A 12062-nucleotide genomic window follows, 5' to 3' on the forward strand; every position below is an offset into this window, starting at 1 on the left:
ATCTCCACCACCACCACCCCCTTTTTTTCCCCCATTCATTTCAGTTCGGCCCCTTTCCGAGCCGCAGGGATTCGGGTGGCTGGGCTGAGACGAGGGGGTGGCACTCCTGGCCCTGACAGGTAGGGCCAGCCCCGCTTTGGGCAGCCCCTTCCCCCGCCCTCCTCCCGGGTCCCCTTTCCCTGCCCCTGTCAGCCGCGCCAGACGCTCTCCGGCTTTGCAGCATTCAATAAAAATTCAGAAACATTTGGGCTGAAATCGCTGCTTTATCTGGAGGAGCCACAGCGCCGGGAGAGACCACTGCTGCGCGGGGGGAGCCCGGGGTCTCCGTCGCCCGGATGCTCTAGGTCTCCGCGCTCCAGCGCCCGCGCGGCCCCCAGGTGGTCCTGCGGACGCTGGGGACTGGGGCTCGGGGGAGCGCGCGCTACGGGCTGGGGTCCCGGGCGCGCGCGAGTGACGGCAGCCCTGCCGGGCTCCCCCCGCGCCCACGGCTCAGGTGGGCCGCGCCCAGCGCTGGCGGAGCCCGGGTCCCCGTTCTGCCCGGGCTGGATGGCTCATTCTGCTGGCTGCGCGGTGGCGGCGGCTGTGTGTGCGCCGCGCCTCGCCGCTCCCCCCGGCCCCCCGAGCCCGGGGCGCGCGCTCCCGCCCGGGCCGCCCGGGCCCCGCGGCGCCGCGGCCCGAGGCCCCGGGAAGCGCAGCCATGGCCCTGCGGAGGCTGGGGGCCGCGCTGCTGCTGCTGCCGCTGCTCGCCGCTGTGGAAGGTGAGCGGGCGGGCGGGCGGGCGATGGGGGCGGGGAGCGGCCGGGCACGGGCGGCCGCCGGCGCCCACCTCCGCCCCGCGGCCCGCAAAGTTTGCCCCGGGGCTCGCGCCGGGCGCAGGTGGCCGCGGGGAGGTGTGTCCGGCCGCGTCGGGAGGCGCGGGCCCCGCGGGCGCCCGGGAGCGGCGGGCGCTGATTGACTGTGCCAGGAGGAGGCGAAGGGACCATCTTGCCGAGGCTTTGTAGCCAGCCGGGCGAGCGCCGCCCAGGGCCGGGGGCTGCCCACGCGCGCTCGCCCCCCGCCCCGGCCCGGGCACCCACTGAGCGCGGGCCTGGCCTTGCTCGGCACAGGGTGGAGGGGCGCCGGCCGGGGGGCCCGGCGCGCAGTCTGGGCTGGAAAGTTTGGTAGGGAGCGGAGGGAGGGAGGCACCGCTACTGGCTGGGGTAGGGGCTCCCAGTCCGCGCCCCCAGGATGGAGTCGGAGCCCCAAAGAGCGGGGACTGGCAGAGTGGAATTGAGCGCGCCAGCCTTCCGCGCTGGAGTCTGCCCATCGCCCGCGGCGTACAATGGGGTCCCTTCCCTGGGAGGACTACTGGGGGATGGGTTCGTGGGCATCTTTCGGCCGCGCGGGGTCTCTGGGCACCCCTGCCGGCCACCGCCCCGCTGGCGGCAGTGCTCAGCGTGGCCGCTGGAGCCCCGGGAGCTCTCCAGCTGCCGCCAGGGCCGGACCAGATGCTCTTGCCATGTGTTGGCCTTGGCCAGGGTCGCTGGGCCCTCTCCCCGTGGCCTCGTGTGTTGGTACTACCCGAACCCCAAAGGGACAGGGTGGCTGCCAAGTCTCCTGAGATAGCTTGCTCTGGAGGGAAAGTTAGTGGGGTCTGGGTGTGTCCACCAGAAATGGCCGAGCTTGTAAGGCAAGAAATGAATATGAATAATGATTCTCATGTGTACTGCACTTTACAGTTTTCAAACCGCTTTACAGTTTATGAAGTACTTTGCACTGTATGCAGCTCTCTGTGGTTTACAACGTGCTGCACAGTTGACAAAGTACTTTAAGCTTTACAAAGTGCTTTCCCACTCACAATTTTGTTGGATTCCCCAAAACAAGTCTTCCACAGAAGCCAGGTGGGTAAGATTCTTACTTCCTTTTAATAGAAAGGTAAGCCAAGGCTCAGAAGTCAGTGTATCATCCGTGGTCATTGGGTGATAAAAATAGAACAGGGGTCCCAAGTCTCTGTAGCCTGTGCCCTGTTCATTTTGCATCTTCTTGTCCCTAAACAGAGTGACCTCTTTCAGGGTTCTGCCACCATAGTGTTGAGGGGTACCCTTATCTCAGGCCATTTTGGGGTGATATGAAGCCTCTTTCCCTCTTGCAGCTCAAAAAACAAAACAAAACAAAACCGAAACAACAACAACAGAAAAACCTGATAGGACCAGGCATGGAGGCAGCAGTCTCTGGGAAAGGCATGACGGGGGATCCCGTGCTATAACTTTAGTTTCTCTCTCAGTAATGAGTGCTTTAGTGACCGCAGTTCAGGGGGTGGAGGGGTGTCCCTGGATGGCAGCCATAGTTTCTGGCACTGAGGCAGCTGTCCTCCGGCTCCTAGAGGATTGGCGGCTGCCTGAGGTTTCCCGGAGTGGGGCCCCTGGGGCACCGAGGGTGCCACAGGCCCTGGGTGTGGAGGGCAGCCCTGAGGCCTGGCTGCTGGCAGGAGCTCCCTGGAATATGGCTGAGGTACCACTTATTAGCTCTGGCTTTGGGAAATGACTCACCCGTTGGCCCACTATACATTGGGATGTTTACAGTATTATGGGGAGCTTGGCATAAATATTGCTATTTGGGTTGTAGTCAGCGGAGCTGGAGGGGATGAAAATTGGCCCCTCTTGTGTAGGAAAGGGCCTGGGTGTGTTTTTAATTACCATGGGGTAGATGGAAGGGCCACGTCTGTCCACCCTGGCCCTGGCAGGCGGTGGTTGGAATCTGGTGGGCTCTGGCCAGGCTGGACCTTGGGCCCCAGATACAGGGCCGATCTGCTGCCGACGTCAGAGTGGGGGATGGTTGCTTGGGCTGCCACTTGGGGGCAGGGTGGGAGAAGGGCTGCAGCCGGCACCCCAAACCTTGCTTCAGGCTTTTCCTTGCCTCTTGGACACTAAAGAGTCTAGTCCAATAGGGGTTAAGAAGGAGCTGGCCTAATGGATGGGGAGATAGTGTGAGGTGGAGGTCAAGGGCCTGGCTTCTAATTTACTGGGGGACCCTGGGCCAGCTCCCTTCTCCATAGGGTGCTCGGTTTCTCTGGGTATGAAATGTTCTACCTAATCTCCCAGGATCCCATCCTATACACCTTACCTCCCTTCTCTAGCCTCAGTTTTCTCATCTGTCAAATGAAGGTAATCATGTCAGTCCTGCCTTTCTCACAGGTGGGTTTTGAGATTCAGACCAGATCATGGATGGGAAAAAGTCACCTTGAAGAACTGTGTGGCCTTTGGGGGATGGAAGATGGGGTGGACAATGCTGCTTGTGACACAGCCCAGAAGAGACAGGCTCCTCCTGGGAGCAGCACAGTCTATGGAAGCAGATCTGAAGATTGGGTTGACAGGAGGGCAGCTCCTGGGGCTCCCGGTACCCAGAGACATGTGGCCACCACTCCTTGTGCCTCTCCCCCATACCCTGTAGTAACAAAGGCTGCCCTGAGCATTAAGGTCTAGGAAATCCCCAGCCTTTGAGAGAGGAGAGAGGGTGTGTGTAGGGTTGTTTTTTTTTTTTTTTTTTTTTTTTTTTTTTGGCAGGGGTTACACCTTGGGTTAGGAAGGGGAGCTTAGCATCTCCTCCAAACCATGAGACCCTCCAAAGGAGACACAAATCTGGGGCATCAGGAGTGGGCACTTCGAGAGGTTGGAAGTGCCCCTGGGGAATGTCCAACAGAAGAGGCCAGAGATAGACCAGCCACTAGATGGAATCCAAAAGCTGAAGTCTAGAGAAAACCAACCTCCTCCGTGCATTTGTTCTTTTGATTTCCATATATTTATGGAGCTTCTTTAGCTGGTGTGGTGCTGGGCCCTAGAGCAGGTAGGGAGATAGGGGACAAACTGACAGGGGAACAGTTGGCAAGACAGAATGTGGTATGTGTCCCTGTGCTGCCAGGAGGAAGTTGTGAGCCACCTGGGGCGGCAGAGGCCATTTAGGATGGAAGATTGACTTTGACTTTGTCTCTCTGCAACAGAACTTTCTCAGCCACTGTCACACAAACAAACGAATGGTGTTCTCAGAAGTTAAGGAGGTTGACTTTGGGGCTAAGAGGATGGGGAGAGTTGTGCCTGGAAGAAGAAACAGTGTGTGTAAAGACATAGAGGCATAATGATCGGGTACTCGCTAGAGTGTCTCTGAGGTAGGTGGGTGTTGATGGCGACAAAAGGGGATGGAGGGCAGGACTCGGATGGAAGGCTAAGGAGTTTGGACTTGACGCTGAGGGCAGTGGGGAGCCATTCTAGGTTCCTGAGGGATCGAGGGTCCTGTCCAGATTTGCTTTTGGAATGATCGCTGACTTCCAGTGTGTGGGAGGTTCAGATGAGCCAGACCCCATCCTGCATAGTCAAGAAAAGGCCAGCTCGTCTGTTCCTTGCTAGATTGTAAGCTCCCCGAGGGAGTTCATCTAGCTCATTTTTGTGTCCACAGTTGTGATAAAAAGAGTTCTGTTCAAATGCCACCTCCCAGAGGCCTTCCCTGATTGCCTCATCTAAGAGACCCAGTTCAGACACTTTCTATCCCTCCTGCTTTGTTTTACTTCATAAAACCCATTGCCACCTGAAGTCGTATCAGAGATTTGTTAGTTTCCTTGTTGAGTGTCTTATCCACTAGACTGTAAACTCCAGGAGGGGAGAGGTTTTTATCTGCCATGTTTCCTACGGCAGCCGAGGGCCTTGAACTGAGCCCAGTCACTTGGGTGCCCAGTGACTGAGAGGCATGGTCAGCTAAGGAACATGGAGTGAATGAATGTAGGGTGAACAAATGAATGAATATATTATGTTGCTACAAAATAAGTATCAGGAGAATGATACAGAGGTGGAGGAGAGAGCCATCTCCCCGGCCAGGTGAAGGAAGTCTTGCCAGAGGGAGAAGCAGAGGGGATGGTTTGAGCAGCGATACAGAATGCAGGAAAGTGTTTGGGGATAATGGATAGATGAGCCAGCCAGAGCTAAGGATTCAAATGGACCAGCAGCAGCTATATGCCATACAAGCCCCCTTCTTACAGGGATTGAGGGAGCCTGCCTCCCGCACTCCATACACTCTTGTCTCTCCCACCTCCAGCCTAGCTCTCTGCTGGGCCCACCTCTTGGGCATTACCTATCTAAGACCTAGCGACCTTCAATGGGATTAATTTAGAATTGGTTTTCCTTTTATGTTTATTTCTCCTTCTTCCCATTTTTAAAGGAGGCTGCTTTCATGTATTCGTCTTAGCCAGGAAATCAGGGCTTAGATTTAAAGCCCGAATGCTGTAGAATTCAAAAGCAAGTTGACTTATTCATTCATTCCTCCATCCACCCATCCATATATTTTAAAAGAGTCACCAGGCACCTGCTTCATGTCAGGTGCTGGGTGGGAGAAGGGATTTCGGCTCTGGAGGGAAACAAGGCCATCCAAGTTTACAGACAGTGTGGGGCAGAGAAAAGGCACAGCCTTCTGGGCAATCAGACCAGGGTTCAAAGCCTGATACTGCACACTGTGTGCCCTGGGCAAGAAGCTAGATTCCGTGGACTCCATTTCCTCAGAGATTCCTGTGGATACCCATCCACATCAGTGTCAGGCACACAGCTGTGTACAGCAGAGGCTGTTCTCAGCCCCTGCAAGGTCTTCTTCCTTGGAGCGCCTGTGGTTATGGTCAGTGATGGCTGTGTCCTAATTTGGTCCCCTTTTTGGCATTTAGATTGTTCAGCAACAAATCAGCCGTCAGTGTCTCGCTCAGCCCATCACATAGGCTCCAACTGCCCCAGCCTTGGGACTGCAGACCCACAAGTATGGGCAGGCCCAGAGCCCCATCTCTGCGTCCTTCTTCAGGGCCCTGTCGGCGGCAAATACTTGGTTCTTACAGTGGCGGGTGGGGTGGGGCTCTCAGCTGGGGTCCACAGGCCTCCTGAGTTATGGGGCTCTGTGACTGCCCTGAAATTATAATAGAATGTTGGATGTTAATGTGGTTTTTCCGAGGAAGAGGGACCTTAGCTTTCAGAAGAGTCTCAAAACAGTTGTGAAAACACAGGGCTATACCCAGGCTCACAGTGAGGGGCTTAAGTCCTAGATTGGCCCCATGGCCCGACTGCCAGCCCCCTGTCCCTCCCAGGGGGTTGTCCTTCCTGGTGCCTGGCCCCCTCCACTTCATCAGGGTTTTGTATCAGCCCCAAAGCCAGGGTGGCGGCAGGTTCTCTGGGTAGCTGTGCTGGGTACTCAGCAAGGCCCAGGGTAGCAGCTGGTCAACTCTGCCTGCCCAGAGCTCACCTGTGAGCTTAGGCTAGAGGTCGGACCCCTGCGTGCAGAGAGACCCCTACGAGAAAGGGCAGATGGAGCTGACTGGTGACAGGAGGCCTGGGCGGGACAAGGCAGGGGAGCTGTGCTCCCTCTGAGGGTGGAGGGATGAGACCAGGGTGGCCTGCTGGCAGAGGTGGACCTGGCTGGCACCTCCGACCAGGGCCCCATCCCATCTCGGGGCCTGGCCTGCTTGCCTGACTTAGCTGGAGATTTGGTAGCTCAGGATCAAGTCCTGGGATCTGTGTTTTTAACATGCTCCCCAGGTCCTTCCAGTGGGCAGGCAGATTTGCCCCTCAGTGGCCTAAGATAAAACATAGGACTCCTGAGAAAGAGGAAGAGAAACCTTAGCAGGAAACTGGAAAGACTGAAGTGAAGGGGAAATCAATCAGAGTTTGCGCCCACCAGCCCGGGCTGGCCGCCTGCTGGTGAGCTGGGGGAGGCTTCGCTGGGGGAGGGCAGGGCAGGGAAGAATGTTTGCACACCTCTCAGGGGTAGGGTGGACCGTTGATCGTGACAGCACCTGGAAGCTTCCTGATTGGGATCAGCTGTCTGATAAGGCTGACTTGAAAGCATTTTATGGGTCTAGGGCCTTTTAAAGCAGCTGCCTTCCAGAGGGTGGGAGAGGGGACACCTGTGTCATCTGGGGGCCTTGCCTAGGCCACCTTAGCCTGGGCCATGCTAGGTGAGCTTTCTGGAGCCATCAGTAGCCCTGCTGCAGCCCCCTGGGGCTGGGGGTGTCCTCGGGGAGGAGCCCTTGTCTGTTCTGTGGCCTTGAGCAAGTGATGTGCTCTTTGAGCCTCAGTTTCCTGACCTGTAAATTGGAGATACAACCTGTTGGAGGCTCACGGTGAGGATTCAGTGAGGTCCTGTATGCAGCGGCCAGAAGAACAGCCTGACTCTCGGCCATGCCCGTGTTCATCAGTTGTCACTACTGTGAAATATCAACACCCTCAGTCCTCGCCAGAGAGCTTGCTCCTTTCTCCGAAATCCCAGAGTCCTTTAGCCAAGCCCTGACCACTTTCTCTTTTGTTCCATAAACAGCATAGCCTGGGAGTTACAAGGATGTCTGGAGTCAGACTGTCCTTTACTCTGTGTCCTCTGGCCAGTTACTTAACCTCTCTGAGCCCTGGTTCCCTCATCTCTAAAATGGGAGTAATAATAGTTCTTGAGATGGTTGTGAGGAATGGATGGATTAATCTATGAAAGATGAAGCTGCTGACTGAATGTGTATGTCACGTGTGCTGAGCTGACAGTAAATATTAACTGCAGCTGTTACTTCTCGATACCAATGGGAAACCAGAATTACAGTAGGGGGACATGGGTGCCATTTTACTAGGGGGTGCTATCTCCAGCTCTCCCCCGCTCCCTCTCAACCTCAGGAAGAAGCCAAATATGCAGAGTTCAGTTCTGACTCTGCCTGACTCTTGCTGAGTAATTGAGAGGCCCCTCCAGCCTGCCTCCCTGCTTCCCATCCAGCTTTTCCTCAAGGGCCCATCCCCACCCCAGTTCAGCTTCCCCAATCCCAGGAAAGGGACAGGATCTTCCATGGCTGTGCCCTCTTTCTTGGCGCTGTGCTTGCCAGGCACCAACTTCCATACATGATGATAAACAACCATCAGTTCCTGTGCCTGATGCTCTGTGAAGGGCCTTGTACATGTCATCTCATGTGGTTGCCCCAACTGCCCACCCGGTGGTTTTATGATTGCGCCCATTTTATAGATGTGGAAACCGAAGCTCAGAGAGTGAGTAGCCCAAGGACATGGAACTAGCGGGTGGGAGGCAGGGATTCGAACCCAGGTCGAGGGACCTTTGAAGCTCCGGCTCTTCACCGCCACTCAGGCGGCCTCTGGAATGTACCTCCCGGCTCAGAGGAAAGGCTTGGCTCTGGCGAGGGTCTCCAAGGCAGCCATCCAGCCTCTGACTCCATCAGCATCCTGAGATAATGCAAGTGGGAGGGTTCTGGAACTCACAAACCTGCCATAAAAATGCAATCTCTGTCATAATGGTCAGAATAATGTTGTTCTAACTTAGACAAATCGGGTGTTAACTCATTACATCGTAAGGGGTGCCTCCACAGAGAACTGAGGCCATGCAACAGTCACAGCACCATTCATAGCTTGTATTTCTAAGTCCATTAGCTCATTGGGTTTTCACAGCAACCCGGTGAGTGGGCAGGAGCCATGGGGCCCATTTTAGAGATGAGGAAACTGAGGCCTGGGGGATAATCTGACTTGCCCAAAGTCAGTGACCAGACCAAGCTTGAAGCCCAAGGCCAGCCTCAATGGCCCAGAGATCGTCAATCCAATTTGCATTCTTAGCCAACATTTAAAAACCAAGAGAGTGTACAGAGAAATCCTGTTTCTGGCTTTGTGAAAAGTCAGACAATCTGGCTTCACTAGGCCCACATTCCTACATGGCCACACTTGGCTGGAGCCGAATAGTGGCTGCCTCTTCAGACAGAACACGTGAACGTGGGGGTAACTCACCACCAGCTCGCCTCACACATTTGTGTTACTTGCCCGGCTCCAGCAGGGTTCAAGTTTGCCTCTGAGATCTGCCCCTGTCTCTTTCTGTGATCTGGAGTGAATTGCTTCTCTTGCCCAGGCCTCAGCTGCTGCCGTCTCTAAACTGAGGGGGTGGGGCTCCGTGGTTTTCAAGGCCCCTTCCAGCTCCAGGATTTGATGCCCAGTGCAAGGTTCCAGGCAGGGGAGGGAAGAGCAAGAAAAAGTACAGGGCTTTGCCCCTGGGAAGTGTATCAGTTATCTATTGCTGCCTGGTAAGCCACCCCAGAACTTACTGTCTGAAAAAAGCAGTGATTTATTATTTCTCCTGATTCAGTGGGTTGACTGGGTGTAACGGGGCATTTATTCTGCTCCATGTGGGGTCAGCTGGGGTCATTCATGAGCTTGTACTCAGTTAGACTGTGTTGGAAAGTCCACTGTGGCCTCACTCACATCTCTGAGGCCCTGGTAAGGATGGCTGGAAGGGTGGGCCCCTTGTCTCACTCCTTGAGACCTCTCAGCCATCAGTAGTCTAGACTAAGCTTTCCATGGTGCTCTCCCAAGAGGATGAAGTGGAAACTGCAAGACATCTTGTGGCCTGGGCTGTAACATCACAAAACATCACCTCTGCAACCAGAGCAAATCTCACAGCCAGCTCAGATTCATCCCAGGCTTCCTCATCCAGTTTAGGGAGAGGGGAAATACATGGGGCTTAATTTTTTTGTTTAATCATTAAAGGGAGGAGACATTTCCTGCTAACGATTCAACACACAACATTTGCCTGTGTGTTGCCCATAGTCTTCAGCACATCTTTGGAGGTGATGCTCAGAGCTCAGTGTCCCCCACCCGCCCACTTCACCATGTGCACACATCTCCATGTGCTTTGGGCCAACCTGTGGTCCAAACTTAGCTTTAGGCCCCCTTAATGGGAGGCGGCATTGCGTTTAGTGTCGGCAGGTATAGTTGATGGCCACAGTGTGGGGCAATCTACCACAGGGAGTATCTAGTCTAATGCAGGGTAGGGGTAGCAGGAAGCCAGAAACCTCATTCCCCACTTTTTCTTCCCTCCTATCCCACCCAGCACTTAGCTTCCTGCATTGGCTTCCCAGGCTGTCTGCCTCCCCTGAGAGGGCAGGGACTCTCCACTTCACCTTGTCCCCTGTCCAGCACGAGGCCTGGCTTGTGATAGGCACTAAATAGATGTTTGTGCAATAAGGAGCCTACAGATTAATTACAAATGGCAGTCTGAGGCATAGGTATTCAAGAGCAGGCATGAGAAGGAGGCCCTGGGCTAGTGGGATTGAATTTAGAGGATGGGGCCAAGGTACCATTGTGGCCTGAGGCAGGTGACATCACCCCCCTGGGCCTTAGTTTTCTCATCAGTAAATAGGGGATCATGATTTAAGCACCTCGGAAGGCTGTACCAAGGAGCAACTGTGTCCTTTATTCAGCTATAAGAGAATCTGTGATGGTATGACTGTGGTTTGTCACTCCCACCTTGGCCAGGAGCCACTGTAGGAGCAGGAAAGCACTGGAGGAAACCAAAATGTCTAAAGGCATTGGTCGGCCAGTTGCTATCAGATCTCAGTTTGGACCACAGGTTCACCGAGAGCACGTGGAGATGTGTGCACATGGTGAAGTAAGTGCGTGGGAGACACTGAGCTCTGAGCATCACCTCTGAAGATGTGTTGAAGACTATGGGCAACACACAGACAAATTTTATTGTCAAATTGTTAAGAAAAAAATGAGATTTCTTTTTGCTGACTGAATAGGAATCAAGCCCAATGTGGACAGTAATAAATCACAAGAGTCCTGGCCAGAGACCCCAGGCTCATGAGCTGGCCAGGCTGTGAATGAGTGAGGTGAGCTGGGAGTTGGACAGACTGCCGTGCCTTGGGGGGAGTGCGTGTCTTGTCTGAAGAAGGCGGGTGCTACTCACTTTTGACCGTGTTGCTGTGCCAGGATCGGAGCTCAGTTTTGCCAGATCTTCTGGTTTGCAAAGTTCTGACATTTATGGAAAAACTGATTTTTAAATGTTTGCTCAATTTACTCTAAAATACAGTCCTGGCCAAACCAAATCATGTTTGCTGCCTGGATTTGGCTCACTGGCTGGCAGTTTACAAGCTCTAGTTTAGGTGTCTGGAGGAGAGACAGAGCAAGGGTGTTGTTACATTCATTTTACAGTTGGGAAAGTTTGAGATTCAGAGAGCTGAAGTAACTTACCCAAGGTCACACAGCTGGTAGGCAATGAAGGTGTCAGAAATGCTTCCTACCTTGAACTGGGGATTCTCTTTTCCTGGAACCTCCCTCTGTGGTTTCTGTTTCCTGCCTTCCAGAACAATCCAGGAGAGAAGCTCCTTCTTGTAGGCATCTGCCATGTTTGAAGGCAGACAGCATGTCTTCCTTCAGTTTCTTCTTTGAGGGCGGAGTTGGTGGGATGGAAAGCATGTGGTCTTGGAGTAGAACCATGCCAGGCTGGACCTCTCCTCTGATATATACAAACAGCCTGAATTTGACCCTTTTAACTTAACTCTTTCTGTTGTTGTTGTTTATATATTTTTATTGAAGTATAGTCAGTTTACAATGTTGCGTCAATTTCTGGTGTGGAGCATAATGTTTCAGTCATACATGAACATACACATATTCATTTTCATATTCTTTTTCGCCATAAGTTACTACAAGGTATTGAATATAGTTCCCTGTGCTGTACAGTATGAACTTGTTGCTTATCTATTTTATATATATTAGTTAGTATCTGCAAATCTCGAATTCCCAATTTATCCCTTCCCATTCCCTTCCCCTCCCCGTAACCATAAGTTTGTTTTCTATGTCTATGAGTCTGTTTCTGTTTTGTAAATAAATTCGTTTGGCTTTTTTTTTTTTTGATTCTACATATAAGTGATATCATATGGTATTTTTCTTTCTTTTTCTGCCTTACTTCACTTAGAATGACAATTTCCAGGTCCATCCATGTTGCTGCAAATGGCATTATTTTATTCTTTTTTATGGCTGAGTAGTATTCCATTGTATAAATATACCACAGCTTCTTTATCCAGTCATCTGTCGGTGGACATTTAGGTTGTTTCCATGTCTTGGCTATTGTAAATAGTGCTGCTGTGAACATTGGAGTGCATGTATCTTTTTGAATTAAGGTTCCCTCTGGATATGTGCCTAGGAGTTGTATCAGATAGTAATTAACTTACCTCTTTGAGCCTTAGTTTCTTCTGTGGTAAAATGGGGTTAGGAGAGGCTTCCTAGAAGAGGTGACTTCTGAGACGCTTGATGAGG

General features: G+C 53.2%; 1 protein-coding gene across 3 annotated transcripts in view; it reads left to right on the forward strand.

Annotated features, from left to right (window-relative positions):
* Positions 1–549: 549 nt before the first annotated feature.
* The window catches only part of EPHB2 (EPH receptor B2), a 176010-nt gene continuing 164497 nt past the window's right edge, over positions 550–12062 (forward strand). The window contains exon 1 of one of the 3 annotated variants that reach the window (XM_032495410.1): positions 550–758. In XM_032495410.1, the coding sequence (XP_032351301.1) occupies positions 698–758 (61 nt within the window). In that variant the 5' untranslated portion in view covers positions 550–697. The remainder of the gene's footprint in view (positions 759–12062) is intronic. The other 2 variants (XM_032495408.1, XM_032495409.1) reach the window with 2 other exon arrangements.

The sequence above is a fragment of the Camelus ferus genome, chromosome 13, assembly GCF_009834535.1.
Source record: "Camelus ferus isolate YT-003-E chromosome 13, BCGSAC_Cfer_1.0, whole genome shotgun sequence".
Taxonomy (NCBI): domain Eukaryota; kingdom Metazoa; phylum Chordata; class Mammalia; order Artiodactyla; family Camelidae; genus Camelus; species Camelus ferus.